The sequence below is a fragment of the Rhinatrema bivittatum genome, chromosome 6, assembly GCF_901001135.1.
Source record: "Rhinatrema bivittatum chromosome 6, aRhiBiv1.1, whole genome shotgun sequence".
NCBI lineage: Eukaryota > Metazoa > Chordata > Amphibia > Gymnophiona > Rhinatrematidae > Rhinatrema > Rhinatrema bivittatum.
The window spans coordinates 113,150,315-113,175,781 of record NC_042620.1 but is presented as its reverse complement, the minus strand read 5'-3'; the positions used below and the strand labels follow the sequence as shown (position 1 = coordinate 113,175,781).

General features: G+C 42.4%; 1 protein-coding gene across 1 annotated transcript in view; it reads right to left on the bottom strand.

The window, feature by feature from the left end:
- The window catches only part of RAPGEF4 (Rap guanine nucleotide exchange factor 4), a 464,996-nt gene that overhangs the window by 202,870 nt on the left and 236,659 nt on the right, over positions 1–25,467 (bottom strand). Inside the window, exon 7 of the mRNA XM_029605798.1 lies at positions 3,067–3,131. Coding sequence (XP_029461658.1) covers positions 3,067–3,131 — 65 coding nt within the window. The remainder of the gene's footprint in view (positions 1–3,066; positions 3,132–25,467) is intronic.

Here is a 25,467-nt window from a genome sequence, read left to right as displayed (position 1 = left end):
TAGGCAGAGGGGCAGATGTTAGAAAAGTACGCGCGTACGTACTTTTGTTCACACACCTGGCGCAAACAAGGGTACGCCGGATTTTAATAGATACGCACTTAGCCGCGCGTATCTTTTAAAATCCGGGGTTGGCGCATGCAAGGCTGCGCAAAATCGGCAGCCTGTGAGCGCCGAGCCGCGCAGCCTGCCTCTGTTCCCTCCAAGGCCGCTCCGAAATCGGAGCGGCCTCGGAGGGAACTTTCCTTCTGCCTCTCCCCACCTTCCCCTCCCTTCCCCTACCTAACCCCCCCCCTCCCGGGCCCTAACTAATTCCCCTTCCTACCTTTATTCCAAAAGTTACACCTGCCTGAGGCAGGCGTAACTTGCTCACGTCGAGCCAGCTGCTGGCACTCCATGTTTCGGTCTGGGGGCTGGTCCGGAGGCCGTGGCCACGCCCCCGGGCCGGAACCACACCCACGGCCACGCCCCCGATTATGCTCCGGCCGCGACACCCCCCCCCGACACGCCCCCGACATGCCCCCCCAGGAAAGCCCCGGGACGTAGGCTCGGCGCACGCAGAGGGAGCTTGGGGCAGGTTTTCGGGGGGGTACACGCGTATCTTAGGCGCGTTCTCCTTTGAAAATCTGCCCCAGAGAGTGCATTGTACAAATCAACTCTTCTTGTACCTTTCATCGATTCAAATGACAGAAAATCTTCAGAGATGTCAACTTTGCTGTTCATACCTCTGATTGTATGTAAAACCACCCTTCCAAACTGAGTTAAAACTACCCCCTTTTTACAGTGGTATAAATAGAGAGAGACATAATGATTTCCATACAGAGGCACTCTCTCTCTCTTTCTTTGTTTAATTTTGGTTATGCATATTTTATTTCTCCTTATTTTTAATTTGATACCTGCTTTTTAATTGATTTTACCAATTTTATTTATGGCAGGGTTTTTGTGCTACAATTCTATTAAATATTTACTTAATTTTTATCAGCCCGAGTCGTGGGACTGCTAATTCATTTGCATATATTGAAATTAAGACTTTCATAAAATATCTCTGGAACAGCACTAATTTATGGACAATAAATTGTGTCCCCTCTCCTTTTTGCTTCCACTGATATTGAGGTTTGGGGCTCTTCCACTGTCTTTGTGTGCCAATTCAAGGAGTAAGACATACATATATGGAAATTTGGGAAGCACGTACTACTTGCAGAAAACAATAATTTATATAAGAAGTATTCATAACAATGAATGGATTAAACCATTCACTTTCAATAAATGAGAAAGGAAAAAAGAACTACTAGTCAGTATTAACAGTATACACTGTTACACATTTTAAAAAGTATTTTCCGAGTATTTTGAAATCATTCAAAGAATTGACCTCTATAAGGTCATTGCTGTGTTATTACTACAAATCCAGAGCTGCAGCACTCTTACTTAGGGGATCATTTTCCAACGATATCGCACGCGAAAAGGGACTAAATCGGGGCGGAGTTGGGGTGGAGTCCGCACCAGAAGGGGAGGAGTCAGGACGGCCTCCGCGATTAATTCACTGACAGCGAAAGGTAAGACTCTTTATCGCCTCCAGTATCGCACCCAATAGCACCACCTTTCACGGTGGTGCTATTGGGTGCGAAAGCCAGCAGCGATAGCACCACGGAGTTGCGATTGCTGCTGGCTTTCGCAGGCCTGCCCCCCCGTTACCGCTGGATTTTCTAAGTTCACAGAACTTAGAAAATCCAGCGGTAAAGGTAGGGTAGTAGGGTGATGGCATAGTTTGCCCTATGCCATCACCCTACTACAATGGATTGTTGGATAATCTGCATTTTATAGTGCTGAAAGAAATAGAACAGGTGCTAGATAGCTATAATGGCACAAGGTAGCAAATAAATAAATTGGAACTAAGGTGACACTTACACTGATTTTATTAGTTGTGAATATTTTACATACACAAAAAAACAAATAAGACCCATAATTTGGGATTATTCTGGACTCATCTTTATCTCTTTGTCCACACATCAATAATGTTGTTAAAATTGCCTTCTATAACGTTAAGAATGGTTTATAAAATCTGTTCTAATCTTAATGAAGTTGATTTAAAGGCTATTATTCACTCACTGGTAATGTCTACACTTTACTATTGCAATTCAACTTATCTAGGCTTGCCGCAAACACTAAAAGCATGTACAAAATGCTGCTGCATATGTGATTTCAGGGTCTCCAATTAGACAACATACTTCACCTATTTTAGAGTATTATCATTGGTTTCCTATTGTTTGGTGAGTAAAATTCAAAATTCTTTTATTGATTTTTAAAGGTTTTAAAGGCTTAGTGCCAGTCTGTTTTAATGCTGCCCTGAAAGTATACCAGCCGACACACCATTTAAGATTTGCTTCTCAGTACTTGTCTGAATGTTCCATCTCTTAGACATATTAAGCTAGTTGAGTCTATAGAATGTTTATTTTGTGTTCAGGACCCAATTTTATGGAATACTATACTATTGGAAGCAAAAATGGAGAATTCTGTATTGAAATTTAGAAAACTGATAAAATGTTCTCTCTTTAGCCAGGCATATAAACTGGATTAGAAATAAGAGCTGTATTAACCTCTAAGTGAGGCTGTTAATGAATGAAGGGCTGAGTACTAGGAATGATTGTTTTACTGTATCGACTTTGGAGATGAAAGAGGTCTGTGTAATTTATTCTATTGAATGGAGCTATTTCTGAATATGTAAATGAGTTTTGTTTTTGCATTAAATGTTTTTACTGTAATATGTTTTATTGTTGTTTTGACTTATTTATTGTCTTTTGTTTTTACATATTTTATGAGTGTAAAACTGTAAACCTCCCAGAAATGTTGATGGGTGGTATAGAAATGTTATAAATAAAGTATGAACAATCCAGAAACACAATAAAATATCTTTTTCTTATATGTGGTTTTTTTTTTTACACACTATTTTACAAGAAGACGACTAAACATCTCTAGGAAAAAAATACTGCTTATTGGAAATGCAGAATATTTTCAGAATTGGTGAAGTTACATTCTTTGTCTTTTCCAAACACAGAAGTATGCTGATTTTACCTTATTAAAATTTTTTGAGATTGGACAGAGAGCACTGTTGTTCATCATCTCTTTATCAGACATCCCTAGAAGAAATAAGTGATACATTATAATGGATTACTTGAAAAATTACCATCTAGTCAACATGAATAATGTTGCACATCATTCCACAGTTTTCAGCACTGTATTTTACTCAAAATGTGTGTGACATATGCAGTGCAAAATGTAAACCGCAGTTCTACAAAAATTGGTAGAATACATGGAAAGGCAGACGGGACACAAAAAATAAATACTATTCTGAGATATGACTACCTCACTGGTCACTGTATCAGATTTATCTCATACATGCTGTAAGTACAGGCGTGTGTAAGGGGACACTTTCAAGGATGCAGAGAAGGGTTTTCCATCCACAGATACAGAACTGGGCGGAAAGGAGGGGTTTCTACCTTTAGACATGCTCCAGGGGTGTCTTCCCTCTGTCCCGCGGTGATACTTTCTCACAAACCTCGCTCAGTGTAAGTGGCAGCATCCCTTCAGACCCAGCCTGTTAAAATACAGGGACAGGCCAGTGGTGATTCTATTTGACAGTGCTCTGAATGCCGCTGGCCGGCAAGTCTCTTCACCTTTAAGGGGGAGGGTCTGATGAGGCACTGCCACTCAGGTGGAGCAGTACTCATGACAAAGTGCCAGTGGGATAGAGGAGAAGGTATTCCTTTCACCATGGCACCACCAAGCAGCTGCCTATCTTGACTAAAGGGAAATATGGGCATTGGACTAATTATAACTAAATAATACATATTTCAACTATGTTCCTATACTGCTCTTTGTGGTTTATGAAGTCATCATTTCCATGGAGAATAGTGTTTTGTGTGCATTTGAATAAAATAAAGATTTTGAAAAATTATACACTGGGTGGATGATAGAAAAGACTGGTAGTGATATTTTCTAAATCACTGTGTCTGACTTGCTTATGGAAAACTGATGTTCCTTTTTGGTGCTTTGTAATAATGTTGAAGAAGCATTGAATGTCTATTCTTTTTGACTCTATTTTTTTCTACACTACTAGAGCCATGTATAGCTATTAGACATAATCTTACCCCTTTTTTCATTATGACAGAATTCAAAGAGAGGCAATTTTCAAAGGCATTTGCCAGGTATCTATCGTGACTGAAAACTGCCCTTCTCAAACATCTGCATGGTTCCATTGTGCACATACTTTTAGCTGCATAAAGAGGCATAACAATAGATGTTTAGTTGGGGGATGAGGATAAACACACAAACGTGGGATTTCCAAAAGTACAGCAGGTATAAAGTACAAGGACGTTTTTAGGAGATAATTTTCAAAATAATTTCCACTTGTAACATAATGTTTCACAAGCATAAATGGGCTTTTTAAAAATTACCCCAGGATTGTACACATAAAAATATACTTGGAAGCAATTTTGCATGTACTTTTCCATGTACTGCAAAGAGACATTCCCGGGGCCGGAACTGGGGTGGGGAAATCATTTACGCTTCTGCTTTCAGTTTTAGAAAGTATGCAAATAAATGTTTGCATACAAAGGCATGGGCAGTAGGGATGTGAATCGTTTTTCAACGATTAAAATTATCGTCCGATAATTTTTTTTTCAAAATAATATTTATTATATTTTTAAATAAATACAAAAATAAAAGACAACTTACAAAAATAAAACACAATACAATAAAAATACAATATCAAATTAAATAATCCAATATATAAATCATAATATCAATCAAATATCCCCAATCACAATCATACATTATCTTTCATCCATTTAAAACCACACCACATTCAACACAACATTCATACATTTCTTATTACATAAACCTCCATTTAAGACCAGTCATGTTTATAACCAGAATCAATCAAACCAGCTTGTAAATCTTGAGGGAGTATCGCGTAATAAGCTTGCCAACAAGCACAATACAATTTATCAGGTTTACGTGTACCGCTACGGAAGTCCATAAATTCCATTTGTAAAAGTAATATCATTCTATTTGTCCACGCTGCTAAGGTAGGTATAGCCATTGGATCAATCCAATCCGCCAATATGGTCCTACATGCTAGCATAATAGCCATGCGCTCAAATTTCCGTTTTGAAATGTTGCATGGCAAGTCTGCTAAATGAGAGCTATCTAATAATATTTGCCCAGTGACAGGTATAAATACATCTGTACATTTGGCAATCATATGAAAAACTGAATCCCAAAAGGCATTTAATTTTGGACAAGTAAACAAGCGATGATATAATGTACCAACCATTGTTCCACACTTACTACACAAAGAAGTAGAAGTCAACTTCATTCTATTTCTTCGTATATCATCATAATAAAAACAGTGAAGTATTTTAAATTGGACTTCTCGTAATCCTAAATCAGGTAGAGACATGTATAATGTCCTAAAGCAATATTTCAAATAAGATGGTGTAATTTGTATTCCTATCATATTAGACCAACGAGATGCCAAAGAGACCAAACAAGTAACATTAATGAATTTCTTCACTACTTTTCCCCAACCTGTAATTGAGTTTGTCATACATGCTGTATCAATTATATTTATAGCAAAATTTGATTCAGCAGCTAACTTTTCTGAACTCCATAAGAAAGAATGTAAATAGTGACGGACTTGTAAGTAAGCAAAAAAATGTTTTGTTGGAAGCTGATACGTATATGCCAATGTATCATAGTCTAGTAAGATATGAGAATCAGCATCAAATAGATGAATTGGAAGCTTTAATCCACGATTTGCCCATGATAAATAAATACCTTTATTCTCAATTCCAGGAAGAAAATTAACATTACCAAGAAAGGGATTTAAAAGAGAAGCTCCTCCTGATAAATGTGCACGACGTCGCACCCATCTCCAAGCGCGTATACATGGAGCAAATAATATTCTAGGAAATGATACAATACATATATGGCCTGGGCGTAATTGAATAATACTAAGAGGAGAACTTGGGCGAGACATACAATCCAACATTCCCTGCTCACAATAACGATAAGTTCCCGTAATCCATTCACTAATAAAACGCAATTGGCAAGCTACATTATATAGTCGAAAATCTGGCATATTTAATCCACCCTGTTCTTTAGGACTTACCAAAATATTATAAGCCATACGGGCTCGACCTCCTTTCCAAAGAAAATTTTGAATAATAGATCGCAATCGTTGAAGATCTTTAACTCTCAACCAACAAGGTAATATATGGAGAAGATATAAAAGTTTAGGAACAATCACCATCTTAATCAATGCACAACGACCAAATAAAGAAAGTGGAAGAGATATCCAAACCTTCAACTGCTCCTCTAAGCGTGTTATGCAGGGAGGGATATTTAAATCATACAATTTATCTAGCTGTCTAGGAATAAAAGCTCCTAAATACTTTAATTTTTCAGGAGCCCACTGAAAAGGAAAAGTACCATGCCAAGTAGTAGATAAATTATCATTAAGAGCCAAAGCTTCTGATTTAGCAAAATTTATTTTTAAACCTGCTACTAAATGAAATTGTTCAAATAAGTTAATAATAACAGGAACACTCTTGCGTGGATTTCCTACAAAAAGTAAGATGTCATCAGCAAACAGAGCTGATTTTAATGGATGACCATTTAAACTAATTCCAACAAATTGTGGTGTATTTCGCAAGACATTAGCCAACGGTTCCAATGCCAAAATGAACAACAATGGAGATAATGGACAGCCCTGCCTGACTCCGCAGTATAATTTAAAAGAATCTGTAGAATTTCCATTAAGCAAAATAATGGCACTAGGATTACTATACAGAGTTTGAAGCCAAGTAAAGAAATTTCCAGAAAAATTATATTTCTGCAGTGCCCAAAACATATATTCCCAAGATAGAGAATCAAAAGCCTTTTCGGCATCCAGACTAAGAATTAATGATTCTGCTTTTGGTTGATAACTTAATGTGGCAATAAGACGCCGAACATTACGTACCCCCTGGCGACCTTTTACAAAGCCAGTTTGATCTTCATGAATGAGAGAAGGTAAAATTTGATTTAAACGAGATGCCAAAATTGCAGACAAAATTTTTATATCCACATTAATTAAAGATATTGGACGATATGAACCTACTTCCAGGGGATCTTTACCTGGTTTAGGAAGAACAACAATAGTTGACTGATTAGATGATACAGCAATATGTTTGTCAATTAACAATTTTTGTAAAGGTTTTAAAACAATAAATTTCAGGATTTTATAAAACTCAGATCCTAAACCATCCTGACCCACTGCTTTACCCAATTTAATTGATTGAATTACCGAATAAATTTCCTGTTCAGTTATAGGAGTATTCAATGCCAATACCTGATCTCTAGAAACTTGAGGCCAAGTAATATTTTGAAAAAGTTTTTCTGCTACTTCCAAATTCATAGGTTTATGACCATACAAGGCTGCATAATATTCAAGAAACCTAGAAGCAATTTTCTCAGGTGCAGTCTGATATAAACCCTGACTTTCTCGAATACCAACTACCGATAATTTTAATATCATCTTAAATCGTTAAAGAACACGATACAATAGGAATTCTAATGATTTATCGTTAAAAATCGTTAAATCGGGTTAGTGCGCACTAACAGAAAATGATACAAATTGACACTTTTCAGGTCAGTTAAGGTCAGTTTAGGAATGACTATGTATTCCTATTGGCTGGCTGCCCTCTTATTTATTGATGTTACCAAGGTTCCCACTGAGGTGATGGTTGGGGGGATAGGAAATGGAAACGGTTGGTAGCTTGACAAAAAAAGTAATGTGATCAGTCAATGTGACTAGAACTTGTGCCCTATCCTTGATACTGGGAGTGTTGTGATCTTCCTGCACACAGTGCCCTATCCCTGATACTGGGAGTGTTGTGATCTTCCTGCATGCAGTGCCCTATCCCTAATACCAGGAGTGTTGTGATCTTCCTGCACACAGTGCCCTATCCCTGATACTGGGAGTGTTGTGATCTTCCTGCATGCAGTGCCCTATCCCTAATACCAGGAGTGTTGTGATCTTCCTGCACACAGTGCCCTATCCCTGATACCGGGAGTGTTGTGATCTTCCTGCATGCAGTGCCCTATCCCTAATACCGGGAGTGTTGTGATCTTCCTGCACGCAGTGCCCTATCCCTAATACCGGGAGTGTTGTGATCTTCCTGCACACAGTGCCCTATCCCTGATACCGGGAGTGTTGTGATCTTCCTGCACGCAGTGCCCTATCCCTGATACCGGGAGTGTTGTGATCTTCCTGCACACAGTGCCCTATCCCTGATACCGGGAGTGTTGTGATCTTCCTGCACACAGTGCCCTATCCCTAATACCGGGAGTGTTGTGATCTTCCTGCACACAGTGCCCTATCCCTGATACCGGGAGTGTTGTGATCTTCCTGCAAACAGTGCCCTATCCTTGATACCGGGAGTGTTGTGATCTTCCTGCAAACAGTGCCCTATCCCTGATACCGGGAGTGTTGTGATCTTCCTGCATGCAGTGCCCTATCCCTAATACTAGGAGTGTTGTGATCTTCCTGCACGCAGTGCCCTAACCCTGATACCGGAGGTGTTGTGATCTTCCTGCACTGAGCAGGGATACGGCACTGCATGCAGGAAGATCACAACACTCCCGGTATGAGGCATAGGGCACTGTGTGCAGGAAGATCACAACACCCCTGGTATCAGAGATAGGGCACTGCGTGCAGGAAGATCACAACACTCCCAGTATCAGGGATACGGCACTGCATGCAGGAAGATCACAACACTCCCGGTATCAGGGATAGGGCACAAGTTCTAGTCACATTGACTGATCACATTACTTTTTTTGTCAAGCTACCAACTGTTTCCATTTCCCATCCCCCATATATTGTCAGTGGGAACCTTGGTAACATGAATAAATAAGAGGGCAGCCAATAGGAATACATATTCATTCCTAAACTGACCTTAACTGACCTGAAAAGTGTCAAATTGTATCATTTTCTGTTAGTGCGCACTAACCATGGTTAGTGCGCACTATCTCCCGTTAGTGCGCACCTAAGGCCTAGATTCATCAAAATTCTATAAATACAGTGGAAATAGCGCCTGTGATAAAAAGGGGGCGTGGTTAGGTTAATTTACCTCACATCTGTGCTTTTTTTTTTGCATCGCGTGCTCATTAATCCACTGCAGGTGCATCACTGGCCAAAAAGGTGTTTATCGCAAGCCTCTGTAGAGACCAATATGTCACTCTACTATTTATTAATATACTTTGCAGGCAGTTCTCTTCTCAGATTGAAAGCCATGCAAGTGTGCTATAAACCAGTCATAATAGGCACTACAAGCAATGTTTTCCTTCTTTTGCCTAATAATTAATCATCGGCTTTAGTAAAACAATTTTTTTGGTATTTTTTATGCAGGTAAAACTTATCTTTGAGGCTCTTCCTTGGTTTAAAGGTCCTCCTTAAAGTCCATGAAACACCCCGACCCTGGCCATGTTTAGAAAACTGCTTCAGGGGGCCGTCAAGATCTTCAACATAATTTTTCTTCACGCTTCTTAGTGTTGCTCAGCCCCAGCCTTGGGATCTCTCCTGATGGAAGTAATGCAGAAGATGCATTACTTCTTAGTGTTGCACAACACTAAGAAGCGTGAAGAAAAATTATGTTGAAGATCTTGACGGCCCCCTGAAGCAGTTTTAGAAACATGGCCAGTGTCGGAGCGTTTCATGGCCTTTAAGGAGGACTTTTAAACCAAGGAAGAACCTCAAAGATAAGTTTTACCTTGATAAAAAATGCCAAAAAAAGTATTTTACTAAATTAATTATATGATTAATTATAAGGCTGGGGGAGGACTTTATTATCCATCTTTTTTTGACGGGCAATTCCAGTTGTCTTGGCCCCTGCAAACTCTTGGGATTTGTCATAATCAGTTTGAGAGAATTTTGCTCAAGTATTTTTCTCTTGCTCTGTATTACTCATGTAAGACTTCAATGGCATTCCTGTTATCTTGCTTGTTCAACCAGATACACTATATCACACCTTTATCCACATGTTTATTCATGCCCTCAAAAAAAGTAGCAGATTTGTAAGGAAAGTCGTCCCTTGGCTAAATCCATGTTGGCTTTGTCCCATTAAACTATGCTTATCTATATGTTCAGCAATTTTGTTCTTTATGATAGTTTCTACCATTTTGACAGGCACAGATGTCAGACTCACTGGTCTGTAGTTTCCTGGATCACCCCTTGATCCCTTTTTAAAAATTGGCATTACATTGGCAACCCTCCAATCTTCAGGCCATAGATGATGTTATTGATAGTTTAGAAATTTCCAATAGCAGGTCCACAATTTCATTTCTCAGTTCTTTCAGCACTCTGTGTTACAAATTCAGAAGGTGGACCCCTGTTCCGAGGTAGAGTTGGTGCTACCCAAATGGACAGAGAACCCGTTAGGTCTCTACCGTCGGAAGGCAAGGCTCGATGAGATGAGTGTTGAAAGAAGACTTCACCCCAGAAGCTCATGATACCCCCAGGAGGAGCCTGTAGGGATCCGGCCGCTGGGAGTTCAGGAACTCCCTGAAGACTAATGAAGGTCTGGACGCAGGCGCCTCCTGCAGGTCATGGATTCCAGATGGCTGGCGCCTCCAGCTGGTCGTAGGTAGTTCGGGAGTAGAAGTTGAAGGAGAATCCAAAGCCGGTTCAGGGGTTGAAGTCCAGAGAGCGGTCCAAAGCCAGTCCGGGAACAGACGGGAGAGAGGTCCGAAGCCAGTCCAGGAGCAACACAGGAGAAGGGTCCAAAAGCCAATCCGAAGTTAATGCCAGGAACTCACCACAGCCGGTCCGAAGGTCAGGAGCCATAGATTCAATCCAACAAAGAAGGAGGAGCAGAAGCGGGATGAAGAACCAAGCGAGACCAGGAACACGAGAACCAGAAACCAGGCACGAGCCTCAATACCAAGGCAAAGGCTGAGGAGTAGACGTTGCCTTAAATACCTAAACATGAGGGAGGAATTTCAAGAGGGAGCCATGACACTTCCTGTCGTGGCCCCTTTAAATCCTGTCTTCAGCTGCCCGTGGAGCTCTAAGGCAGCCAGGAAGGGGGAGGAGTCATAACAGCCAGTAGGGCCCTGCAGCCGGCCTAGCAGCGGCCATGTCTGCGAGAAGAACGCCGGAGGAGGCCCCCTGCTCCTGCAGGAGCCTCCAAAGCAACCCTACACCGTGGGTGAGTATTTGGTCCCGGCTGCAGACCGCCGCGGCCGGCGGCCATGACAGTCGGCCCCGGTCGCGGCTTACTGTGGCCGGCGGCCATATCAGTACCCCCTCCTTTAGACCTCCCTCTAGAAGGCTTGGGTTTACTTGGATGTTCATTGTGAAAGTTCTGGAGAAGTGTTTTATTCAGGATATTGTTAGCAGGCTCCCAAGAATTTTCCTCTGGTCCAAATCCTTCCCACGCTAGGAGGTATTCCCATAGGTTGCCTCGTTTTCGGACATCTAGTACTTCATGTACTTGATATATAGTTTCCTCTTCTGCTCTGGGTTGAGGAACCTTCCGATGAGGCCAAGAGAGAATCAGAGGCTTTAAAAGGGACGTGTGGAAGGAGTTATGGATACGCAATGTGGCCGGCAGCCGCAGTTGGTAGGTCACAGGACCAAGCTGTTGCAGCACCGGAAATGGTCCAATATAACATGGTGCCAGGCGCATTGAAAGAACTCTCAACCGGATATGTCTGGTACTAAGCCACACTCTCTCTCCTGGACGGAATCGTGGGGCAGGTCGCCGATGCTTGTCAGTAACCGTCTTGGCAGCTTTGGCCGCTTTTCGGAGCATGTGTTGGGTCTGAATCCAGAGTTGCTGCAACTGTACTACCGTGAGTTGAGCTGCAGGTGAAGGTACCACCAAAGGCAACGGCAATGGAGGCCTGGGTTGCCGTCCAAACACAATCTGGAACGGGGATGCCCCATGGAGGTACAAGCATGAGAATTATGGGAGAATTCAGCCCATGATAGGAGTGTCGCCCAATCATCTTGACGGGAATTGACGTACAGACGAAGAAATTGTTTCAAGGTGCGATTAGTACGTTCTGCCTGCCCATTTGCTTGTGGATGAAACGCAGTCGTGTAGTCCAGAGAAATGCTAAACTTTTTACAAAGATTAAGCCAGTAACGAGCTGTAAACTGAGGTCCTCGATCTGATGCAATGTGTTGGGGAAGACCATGGAGACGAAAGATATGGAGCATGAATAGTTGAGCTAAGCGAGGAGCAGATGGGAGGGAGGGTAACGGGACAAATTGGGCCATTTTCGAAAAACGATCCACTACTACCCATATCACGGTGTTACCCTCTGAAGGCGGAAGATCCACAATAAAATCAGTGGAAATTTGTGTCCATGGTTTCTGGGGTATGGGTAATGGCTGTAAAAGTCCCCAGGTTTTTCCAACCGGGATCTTGTGTTGTGCACAAGTTGGACAAGAGTCCACATAAGCTCGAATATTCTTGCGCATCTCAGGCCACCAATAGTATTGTTGAAGGAGCATTTGTGTCCGAGCTCTTCCCTGGTGTCCGGCAAACTGTGAGTCATGCCCCCAAGCCAGTGCCATATTACACAGTCTTTTAGGAACCACGGTTTTACCAGATGGAACGGTAAATGTTGCAGACAGGGTGATACATGCTGGGTCTATAATGTGTTGAATAGGTTCCTCAATATCCTCTGTAGAAAAGGACCTGGATAAAGCATCTGCCTTAATATTCTTTTTGGCTGGTCGATATCGCAATTAAAAATTGAAGTGCGTATAAAACCATTGCCCACCGAGCTTGCCGTGGGTTCAAGCGTTGGGTTTGCTGGAGGCACACAAGATTTTTATGATCCGTGTAGACTGTAATACGATGTTGAGCGCCCTCCAGCTATTGACGCCATTCTTCAAATGCTAATTTTATAGCAAGTAGCTCTTTGTCGCCCATAGCGTAATTATGTTCTGCCGATGAAAACTTCCTGGAAAAATAAGAATAAGGATGGGCAGTTCCTGTGGTGTCATTCTGGCTTAAAACAGCTCCTATTCCTTCGGCTGATGCATCCACCTCGACTACAAACGGGCGTCTGGAATCCGGATGCCGAAGGCAAGGCTTTTTAAGGAACGAGTCCTTAAGCGCTCGGAATGCCTCTTCAGCTTCTACAGGCCAAGACTTGATGTTTGCCCCTTTTCGAGTGCAAAGGAAACTACCGGAAGAATTAGATCCTTTAATGCAGGTCTCAAAGCATGTTGGGCCCCAGTGGAGAAGTTTTAAAGATGTCCAGTCAAACTGGGGATTATGCTGTTGTAACCAAGGAATACCAAGAATGATAGGATGAATGGCTCTTTGGATACCATAGAAGGAGATATTTTTGGTGTGGTCTGGTGCTATGTGGCATTCCATAGGGACTGTATGATAGGTTATTCTCCACGGCAGGGGATCTCCGTGAATGGAAGATATGACTAACGCTCCAAAATCAGAGCGGCCTGGGAGGGAACTTCCCAACCCCATAACCTAACCTCCCCTTCCCCTTCCCCTAATCCTCCCACCCCATAGCCCTCACCTAGACCCCCCCCCCCCGAACTTTATCTTATCTGTAGTGCCTGCCTCTGGGCAGGCGCAGGTTGCACTTGTCAGCAGCCTGCCGGCACGCGATCCCCCAGCACAGCGGCAAATGGCTGCTGTGCCGGGATCCTCTGACCCCACCCCGCCCCTTTTTCGAAGCCCCGGGACATACGCGCGTGGCCAGGCCTTTCTAAAATAGGCCCGGCGCGCATAGGGCTTTTCAAATTCGGCCCTTAGTATCCTTAAAAAATACCTCATTCTGAATCATATGCTTCTGATCGACTATTGGCTTTCCCCCATCATCTAGCTATTTAGGGAAACGCTAAAAACCTGGCTTTTTAAGGAGGCTTATAATGATACCTAAACGTAAAGAGTCAGGACTAAAGAGTTAAGCAGCAAGGGGATATAGAGGGGAAGGTCAAGAGTCGCTTATTCATGTTTTATGTTTTTTTAAATTTTGTATTGTTGTTGTATTTTTATTTATTTATTTTATTTTATTTTTTAAATTTTTTTATTTATCACTTTACTTACATTTTACAAAGAATAAACTTTGTGTGAAATACATTTCATGAGATAAAGAAAAACAAATTACAAGAAAATTATTAAATTAGAAAAATCATATGTTCCAGAGTACATTCAATACATGACCCTGGCTCATAAATATTATCTCAAGAAATCTACAGCTGAAACATTGGGGGGAGGGCGTATTTACTATTAATTGAGAAGAAAATACATTTAATCAACTAGGATAAACAATAGGCGATTCACTGCACATCAATTTACTATTGATCTTATTCATGAATGGAGGGTTGTCTTCTACTAACAAGGAACTCCTTCAAATGATCAGGGTTGAAAAAAATAAAGGTATTATTGGAAATTTTTATCACACATCTGCATGGGTAGCGAAGCTGAAAATTTGCACCCAAAGCTTGTGCCTCAGATCTCATAGATACAAAAACTTTTCGACGAAGTTGTGTTGGTCTAGATAAATCAGGATATATTCGGACCATTTGACCCTGGTAAAGCACTTTCATATTCTTAAAATAAGCTTTCATTATAAGACTAAAGTCATGTTCTGAATATAAAGATACAAATAATACCGCTCTATCCATTACTTCCAGCTCAGAGTTTTCCATGTATAGGGTGAGATTTAGGAAATCAGGCCTGTTCCCTTCAGTAAAGGAGTATTTCCAGTTCTTTGAATCAAAAAACGGATCTTTTTTACTGTAGGTATTTGTTTCGCCGGGATCTTCAAAGCCTCTTGCAGATATCTTTTAAAAGTTACAATAGGTATTTCACCCATAATCCTAGGAAAATTTAAGAGTCTGATATTTAAATGCCTAAGATATTTCTCGACAGCTTCTAACCTTCTTGAGGAAATTAGAGTATCCCGGACCAAACTTGCAGATGTGTCTTGTAATTTCCATACATCAATTTTTAAGGACTCTGTAGCCTGCACTTGTTCTCGTTGTGCTAGGAAATTATCCTTGGTTACAGAGTCTAATTTCTTGCCCAGCTCTGCTATTCGAAGCGTTTGCTCCTTAATTAGCTTAGACATACCTGCCATCATTCCCCAAAGGGAGTCCATCGAAACAACCTCAGGTTTGTTAAAATCCTCTGTCTCCAAGATGTTTGTTGCACCAGCTCTTGTTGAGCTTCTCTCTTCTCCCACAGAGATGGTCACTCCTCCAACCGCTCCTCTCTCTGAGGGGTCCGGAGCTCTCGACAAAGTGTTGGTAGGGAGCTCTTCCAGGTCACTACCGAAACTCCCGGCAAGCAGAGGTTGTCCGATGAAATTTTCATCTTTCGTTGATGCAGAATCAGTGAGACACGGTGAGGAAGCTGTAACAGGTCGTCTGTGATCTGGCAGGCTTAGAGTAACTTCGCCGGGCAAAATCTGACCTTCTCTCCCAGATATGCCAATGGGGCTTGAAGCCTGCTGTGGCTGTGCAGGCGCGGTATACTGCGTTATTAAACGCTGCTCCAATGCAAAACCTGGGTCTGCCAGGAATACCCTGATTTTAGCTTTATGCTTATGTGACATTATTAAATAAGAAATTCCAACTTAGAAACAAGTATCTTACTTGGTTTAATTTAATAAGAAAAGGCATTTTTCGGAGCTGCAGCAAGTACATCCGACTATATCGCCATCTTGGAAACGTCCCGTATTTTTATTTCTTTTAAACTTTTATGTATGTATAATTTGTAAACCACCTAGACTGACAATAGGCAGTATAGAGAAAATAAATAAAATAGTTTAAAAGCTCCATTATCTCCTTTTTAAAGGTTAGTGCCAGCAGCCTTGGTTCCACTCTGGTTAAGGTGGAGTCCATATTTTTGGAAAAGGCCCCCCTTCCCCAAAATGAAGCCCAGTTGTTAACAAATCTAAAACCCTCTTCCTCGCACCATCATCTCATCCATGCTGTGGGAACGAGCGGTAATTCCACACACGTGGAGGCAGAATTTCAGTCTGACTCCAGCCTTTCTTAAAACATAATCTTTATCCACAGCTTCAATCATTACCCAACAGTTTACTGCCTTTACCTTCAGATAGTGTACTCTCTCTACTCACAGTTTGTACTGCTTTGTCTCAACTCAGTGTTTGGATAGTTAAAGTAATTCCTTTCTCCTGGAGACCTGGGTCTGTTCTGGTTATCCCCACCTGGATCCCAGCTCTTATTCCCAGTTTCTGGTTACGCCCTCTGAGCCCCACCTGCTCCGCAGGATTCTTCCCCTTACAGCATTCTCTCTTTAAGGCATTTAAGGTAGACCAGGCGTCTAGCCTGGTCCTACACAGGTAAATAGGGGAACACCAGGGGCACTGCCTCACACATACACATGCATAATTAAACTCTGGAATTTGTTGCCAGAGGATGTGGTTAGTGCAGTTAGTATAGCTGTGTTTAAAAAAGGATTGGATAAGTTCTTGGAGAAGTCCATTATCTGCTATTAATTAAGTTGACTTAGAAAATAGCCACTGCTATTACTAGCAACAGTAACATGGAATAGACTTAGTTTTTGGTTACTTGCCAGGTTCTTATGGCCTGGACTGGCCACTGTTGGAAACAGGATGCTGGGCTTGATGGACCCTTGGTCTGACCCAGTATGACATGTTCTTATGTTCTTATGCCTGCCTCTGGGATCCTGCACGAGGAATGGGGAGCATTTCTGAGAATGTTACCCTGGAGGTTCTAGATTTCATCTTTCTACCTAAAACCCTAAATTTGGCTTCCAGAACCTTCCTCCTGTACTTTCCTATGTCATTGGTACCCACATGTAATAAGACAGCTGGCTCCTCTCCAGCACTATTATTTTGGTAGATGCCATAAAGGAGAATGCTGGTGTTGAGCTTAAGTGGAGACTGGGGGGGTACTAAGGTTGCGCTAGAAAGGGTAGAAACTGAGTGCTGGGGGTAAAGACAGTGCTGGGCTTGGGTAGTGGGGTGGGGAGAGTGCCTGCAGCTGGCAATAAAATCTACATGAACAATCAACATGTTATGTACACCTCTTCTTCACTTCCAATTTGGAAGTCATGCATGGGGTAGTAATATAAGTAAAGTGGTAGAAATGGTACAAGAGGCTTTTCAAGTTTTTTATTTCTGGCTAATCTTTTTTTTTTTAACAAAATGTGGCTGATGTTTTCAAAGGAATAAGCAGGTCTATCAAAATTTTCAAGGTATTATTTACAGCTATTACAGCAAACATTTAGATCTTAATGATTTTCTGAAGCACCTTCTAAGAAGCCCTGAAAAGCTAGAACTGTTTCTTCATCCCAAAGAAAGGGATCATTGCCAGTTGGTTCAATTAAATTTTAAAGACTCAGAGCAGCAAGAGCTCTGACATTTAAAAACACAAACAATAAGTGCAGACTGCAAAGCAACACAGCAAGAAGAGTGACATCACCCCCGCCTCCTATGTTTATCCCACGATTCTTATTTATTTAAATTCATTTATATGCTACCTTATCTTGTACGCTAATCAGCTCAGAATGTAACATTCATAAAATCTTATATTCAGATAATATCCTTTTCTCTACTACCTCCACAGAGAATTATTTCCTTAGATTGCTCCTTTTTCACCCTTATCCCATGATTCCCTTGTTCTAGAACCTCCTTTCTTCTGAAAGAGGCTCATTTGGTGTACATGGAAATCTTCGGAGGCATTTAAATGTCTCTATCGCATCTCCCCTATCTCGCCTTTCCTCTAGGGTATGCCTGTCTAGATCTTTAAGACACACTGGAGGGAACCGGCAGACGTGCGCCTGCTCACACTGGTTATGCTCGCTGTGGCAGGAATCACCAGTGGCCGCTTATGATGATGTCACTCACCTTCTTCTACTTAAGGGCAATCTTGACCAATGATCTCTGCCTTGGCAACAGATCTCCTGGGAAGCCTGCTCCTCAGAGTGCGTTGCTCTCGTTTCTCCACCTGCCTCCTGTCCTGCTCTGCTCTCCTGGTTCTACTCATCGTGTCTCGGCCATAGTCTGTCCTCTTGTGCCCACCATCCATCTGGATCTGCCCCCTCTTGTCTCTGCTTCTGGCTTTCGACTCTGGACCGGCTTTGGATTCTGCTTGCTTTCTCCTACCATGATCTTAGACTGTCTGCCGGATTCCGTTTACCCTCTGCCTGCCCCGACCTTGGGTCCTCTTCTGGATTCTGTTTGTTTGCCTGTTGCCCCCACCTTGGACCACTTCCTGGACTCTGCTGCTTGCCACCTGCCCTGGACCTGGGCCTCTTCTCCTGCCGTATTCTGTGACCCACCTAAGTCCTGCTGGCCGTCTGCACCAAGGGCTCAATCTGCGGGAATGACAGTGAGTATCGGTGAACCGTCTATCGGTCCCCTCACGGCCCTTTCACCTATGGTCAAGCTCACCATACAGGCTCACCTGCCACACAGGGGTACACATCGCCATCAGCCAGTCAAAAGGGCTTCTGGAGCGGCCAGAGGGCCGTCTTGATTACACCTATACAAGGGCAATATTACCTCCCTTTTTCTGCTGATCATTCCTCTCCCTATGCAGCCAAGCATCTTTCTGGCTTTTTGCCTTCACCTTTTCCACCTGTTTGTCCACCTTATGATCATCAAATACGATCACTTCTAGATCTAATTCATCTTTCCTGTTTAGAATTTCAGCCCTTATACTTTACATCTCCCTTGGGTTTTTGCATCCTAAATGCACAATTTTTTAGCATTACATTTTACCTGCCAGACCCTAGATCATTCCTCGAATTTTGTTAGATCGCTCCTCATGTTTTCCATACCTTTCTAGCTATCTACCCTCATGCAGATTTTGTTATTGGTAAAAAGACAAACCTTTCCCAACAATCCTTCCGCAATGTTCACAAAAATGTTAAAAATGACCAGTTCAAGGTCCAATCCCTGAGATACACCATTAGTAATGCCACCCCCCACCCCCCATACACACGTTCCTTGGAGTGAACTCCATTTATCACTACACTTTGTCACCATCCACTCAACTAGTTTCTAAGACAGTCAGTCACTTTAGGGCCCAAACCAAGAGCACTCAGTATATTTATAAGTCACCTATGCTGAACAATGTCAAATACCTTACTGAAATCCAAATACATGACATCAAGCACTCTCCCTGATCCAACTCTTTGGTCATTCAATCAAAGAAATTGATCAGATTCGTCTGACTAGACCTACCATGGCTAATTGGTTAGCTGGATAAGTTGGGGGCGGGCAGTGGGCAGATCTGGGCGACAGCTTAGCTGGATAAGTTGAATATCACTGGATAAGTTGGATAAGTAGCGATATTCACACTTATCCAGTTAAGTTAACTTGTTAAGTTAGACATGACATAGGGCAGGTCGAACTTAGCTGGTTAAGACTTATCCGGCTAAGTAGTGATTTTTACACAGATATTCAGCAGCATAGCTAATAAGTCTAATAATTGAGCCCTTTGGGGGTCCATATTGAGCCTTTGTGCAGCTCGGTAAGTTAACCAGATACATTTATCTTGCTATCTTAGCCAGAGTATTCAGTGGCAGCACCACTGAACGTACATGGCTATCGTAGTTAGCCGGATAAGTGTATCTGGTTAACTTCAGGACAGCCCTGAGGCCTGACCAGAATCAGATGGATAACTTAACTGGCTAACTCGACTCCCCCCTGATCCGCCCATTGCCCACCCCTGAGTTATTTGGCTAAGAGACGCCTGCTGACAGAAGTGCCACTTACCCAGATAAGTCTGACTTATCCGGCTAAGTTTTTTCTGAACATCGGGTTCTTTAAGTTTAGTTAGTTTCTCACAAACATCCCTTTTCTGAAAAAAAGATTGATTTTTACCTCACTTCCAATCTTATTTGTGGTTCTGCTCCTGGCCCCTCCACAGTGAACACTGAACAGAAATATCTGTTAAGCAATTTCACTTTTTTTCCGTCAGCCTCTACATATTCTTCCCCTTCACCACTGACTCTCACGGTGCCACTTTTGCACTTCCTTGTTAGCAGTTAATTGCTACAGCAGACAAGTAGAAGACTGCAATGGAAGCCATTCATAGAGCTAACTAAATTCTGAAAAAAAGCCTTAGAAGAGGCTCAAATATTATTTGTTTGAAAAGAAAGGTACCCTGGAGTTTGCTGAGAAACAAGCAAACTGTTCACCCTACCTGCTGTTTGAAATTTCAGCCCTGAAGGAAGCTATTCCATTGGAGACAGTAGGACTCAATTGCCAAAACGTGTGCATATACACACATGCATAAACAGATTCAACTGGTTCATCTATAGGACAAAGGAACTGAGCTCAGCAATATTATACTCATATGTTTGCAAATGTAAATAATCCAATGCTAGCACAGTGTTTTACATTATATGTCACTAAAATGGTTGTATTAATCCATGCATACTTATACTGATATGAAGTTACTTTTATCTGCTTGCCTCAGCCAAAGCTCATCTGTTGCAATTCCTTTTCTGTGTGGAATTTTTATTGTTAACTGAGTATATACAGAAGATTAGGGATGTGCAGCAGGGACGGATTCGACCCATTCAGTATTCGGATTTGTCGGGCCCCAAATCCATTCTTGGGGGACCCCGATCCGTTCATTAGATACATATGTATTCGTTTCCCAAAAAACCCCCATCCCAACCCTTTAAATTTAATTAACTACAACCCCCCCCCCCCCACCACCCTCCTGATCCCCCCAAGACTTGCCAAAAGTCCCTGGTGGTCCAGCGGGGGTCCTGGAGCAATCTCCTGCACTCGGGCCGTCGGCTGCCGGTATTCAAAATGGTGCCGATAGCCTTTGCCCTTACTATGTCACAGGGGCTACCGGTGCCATTGGTCGGCCCCTGTCACATGGTAGGAGCAATGGATGGCCGGCAGGAGATCGCTCCAGGACCCCCGCTGGATCACTAGGGACTTTTGGCAAGTATTTTGGGGGGGAGTCCCCCTAGTGGTCCAGCGGGGGTCCTGGAGTGATCTCCTGCACTCGGGCCGTCGGCTGCCAGTAGCCCCTGTGACATAGTAAGGGCAAAGGCTATCGGCGCCATTTTGAATACCGGCGGCCGACGGCCTGAGTGCAGGCGATTGCTCCAGGACCCCCACTGGACCACCAGGGACTTTTGGCAAGTCTTGGGGGGGGGGTCAGGAGGGTGGGGGTTTATTCGTTAGTGATACGTTGTATTCGTGGGGGTTCGCCATACTTTTCGTGACCCCCACGAATACAACGAATTTGGCATATACGTTGCGGATTGCCAATACATTGCAAATGAAAGCATACCCCTACAGAAGATATATTGGATTTTTATTCAGTATGTTTGTGTTGTTTTTTTTATATTGATTTTGTCATGCAGGATTATGAATGTAACTATATAATCTGCCTAGCATGGCCAGTTTGTTATAGGCAGAATGTTTTTTAAATATGTAGCGGACACTACCTGTCATGCTACCAGTAAGCTCTGGGTTCTCAGATGTCAGCTAGTTAGAGTAGGAAGGTTTGTGGGGAGGGTCCATTCAAATACAGCCCCTCCCTCTGTGAGGTCTAGAATGGCCACTCCCCTTGGTGAGTCTTTGTAGCAGGGCTCTGGCTAGAGCTCAGGGGGCAGTCCTTTTTGGTTTGCACAAGTTAAGGAGGTAGATAGGAGCTTAGCGTTTGCTGTTTTTGCAGGCCCAGTCAGTGGAGCCAGACAAGCCCTGCTTGGTGGTCCACATACTGGCTGGCTTGGATTTTTTCCTCTGGGTATATTGTTTGGACTTAATATTTTAAGTGGTAGAATCCTTGCGAGAGCCCGAACACCTCTTGGGCCCCGGGCATGGAGAACCCTGTGTCTGGGGCTGTGCAGGTTAGGGAAGACCTGCCCTCCATACCCTCCACAAGGAAGGAGGTGCCAGTGACCTGCTGCAAGGATACACTCCAGGGTTATCTTCAGTTTTTGGCAAAGAATTAATTTCAAGATCCAGGAGGACGTTCTGACTGCCCTTCCTTCCTGTCTGAAGCATAGAGGACTGCCTGCTTCCAGGGACCCTTCCCATCAGGGACCCATAAAGAAGAGATAAAGAAACTGTGTCGTAACTAAAGAGAGCAAGAAAATCATCTAAGTGTAAATAAAGAAAGGCCTAAAATCATAGACACCCATCCGGTGTTCCCAAAACCATAGGAGAGAGAGCATTTATCCCTCTGTGCAGTCTTTTGCTAGTTGGAAGGGGTGATCTGCCCATCTAAAAGGACTCCCTGCCCACCTGAGATTCTAATTTTTCCAAGCCCTAGAACGCAGAAGTTCCCTGGCTCTGGCATCAGACATTCCTGCACAGACTGAGGAGGAGATTGTAAAAGTAAAATATTCTGTGGTGCAATGGATTAATTTATTGTGCCATTCTTCGTACGTGTTCAACAGTAAAGTTATTATTTTGGACACTAACACAGTGGCTCCAAGTACCCTTTCTCCATGGGGGACATGAAGGGAAGCAAATTGTATATAAGAGATACCCCTGTTATTTCGGGCTATGAAAGTGACTTTCTCCCTCCCCCCCCCACCACCAACAAAGGATCACTGGGGAAAGGGTAACATGTTAGAGCTAGCCAGGAGAGAACTCAGCCCCGAAACCACAATAAATACATTTAAGGCCCCCACCTGTGCTGGACATGCACACTGGGGGGGTGGGGGGGATCACAAATAAATAAATAAGTTTGTTCTCTTGCAGAAATTTGCGGCCAAAATTCCATTTTAAAGACCTTGGTAAAAGTAAGATTACTGTTTGAGGTTCTATTTTCCCTTTTTCCCGTTACCTACCTCTCTCCACTTGGAAATCCTGAATTGAGATGTGTGAGAGTGTTACATTCGCATGCTCACCTTTTCAAAGTCTTCAAGTTCTCTCACTAATACTGTAGTAAAGTACAGATGTTCAGAAAACATGTATAAAACCTTACTAGGTCAATTTTTGAAAAGTGCCTGAGGACTCTGCACCAACTTTTTTGGTCTATGGAGAGGGAGGAAAGTCAAACAAGTTTTTCTCCCTCTCCACATCCTCCCTCTGTCCCCCTGCTCCCCACCATACTCTCTCTCCCCCTACCCTCTCTCTCCCTCTGTCTCCTCAACCCTCTCCACTCATCACCATCCTTCTACCCTCCCTCCTATGCTAATCAGCGGCAGGAGGAAGAGAGCAGTGCTTCAGGTCGCTTCCTCTTTCTCAGCCATTTGGCCTGACTTCGGCTTTGAACCACACAACTATACCATGTCTCATGTAGTACATACAGAGGTCAGGCCTAGAGCTTCAGACACACTGCTGCTCTTCTCCTCCTGCTGCCAAACAGCTGCTGCCTGCCCAACCTGGCCCCCAACCTACCACAGTGATTCTGCAGCTAGGCCAGAGTTTGGTCAATCCTCGGCTTCTGTGGACCACCCATGTTTCAAAGGAAAAGTACAAGCACATTTTCCTTGTGAAAACTGCCACAGGAAAAAGTTATCTGCACCACACAGAGGCAGAAAATAATTGGGGAAGTGATAAGAACATAAGAACTTATCCAAAACCTTTTTTGAACCCAGCTATACTAACTGCACTAACCACATCCTCTGGCAACAGATTCCAGAGTTTAATTGTGTGTTGAGTGAAAAAGAACTTTTTCCGATTAGTTTTAAATGTGCCATATGCTAACTTCATGAAGTGCCCCCTAGTCCTTCTATTATCTAAAAGAGTAAATAACCGATTCACATCTACCCGTTCAAGACCTCTCATGTTCTTAAAGACCTCTATCATATCCCCCCCTCAGCCGTCTCTTCTCCAAGTTGAATAGCCCTAACCTCTTTACCTTTCCTCATACTTAAATCTACTGCTTGCGGTGTTTAAGAATAAAGATATAATGTAATGGCTTGATGTAAAGAAAAAAATTCTTCATGCACAATATACACACTCCAGGCCAATTTCACCTCTTGCTATTGTACATGTATATTGTGCATGTATACTGGGTGAAATCAACCTGAAGCGGGATAAAACACATGCTAGTATTGAGTGCCCATTACAATTCTGGTCGCCCGATGTATTTGATCGCTAGGGACACACAATTCTTCCCTAGTGCGTCCTTTTTACCACAGCAGCTCATTTAAATATTGCATCAGGCACCCAGGAGATGTGGTTGTGCATACGTTAGAAACATGAGTGCTCAAAATGAGCACCCATTTTAATGAGCATCGGCCCCTTAGTTAATTGGTATCCTCCTTTAGTACCACCTTTTGTACAGCTCTCTACATAACCATGCTAGAGTATGATAAATATTTTGAGAAGCTACATGAGGCAAGGTTGCATAATTGGAAAAGTCCTTAAAAAACAGAAATCAGTATTTACAAATGTTCATCAAGCAAGTGAAAAAGCAAAACAGTTTTTGGAATACAATCCTCTGGAGAAACACAGTTGCTCAGAGAATCACTGCTTTTTCAAAACCTCTGAATTGTCAATTTAAGGGCAAAGTCCAGTTCTTTATTGCGTTTTTCATTGCAATTGATTAGAATGCAAACATAACTGCAATTTTCATTTGTGAGGTTGATAAAAATATGAACATAACAGAAGTGTTTGCAAAAGTGGTTCCGATGAAACACCCATCATCTTCAATGCTTTGGTTGTAGCTCTCTGGACAAATTAAGTGTAGACTAGGCAAAAGATATGTCTGGTTACAGATAGTGCACCATAGATAGTGAGTAGAAAAGCTAGAGTTGCGACAAAGCTAAAAGAAAAATTGCAAGCTGTCAATTCACACCATCATTTTTCTAATTTTCATTGCATTTTCCACCAAGAAACACTGTAGTAAAACACTGAGGGTGGATAATGTTATTGTATATGAATACCAATAATGCTGTAAGCCTTTGGGAAGGTGGGCTAAAAATCCAAAAGTTATTAAAAATTATTAATTTTGAATGTGATTATAGAATTAATTTATATGAGCAAGATGCCTTAACCACAGGCAGTTCAAATGCCTTTTGGAGGAAAATAAGAATTCTTGTGGGCTGCCATATCACATTGATGTTCGTTGGCTAAGTTGAGTGGCTATACTGAAACACTTCTATGAATGGCATGGTGAAATATAGTTGCTTATGAATCAAAAAGAGGAGATTATTATGGAACTACAAGATAATGAATGACTTCAAGATTTTGCTTTTATTGTGGATATTATGCAACATTGAAATTGTCGCAACATAAAGATGTAGGAGGAAGAACAAATTGGTGACAGAAGTTTATGACAGCATTTGTGCTTTTGAGACTAATATGACAGGATACCCATTTTGCTCCTAAAAAGATAGCCCCATCCTCTACAAGAATGTCAAAGGCTTCAGCTGATCTGAATGCACTCAGAGTGACAGAGGTCTCATTAGATCTTACCAACATGTGATGTCAGTGTAGTGTCAGTATGTAGGGAGG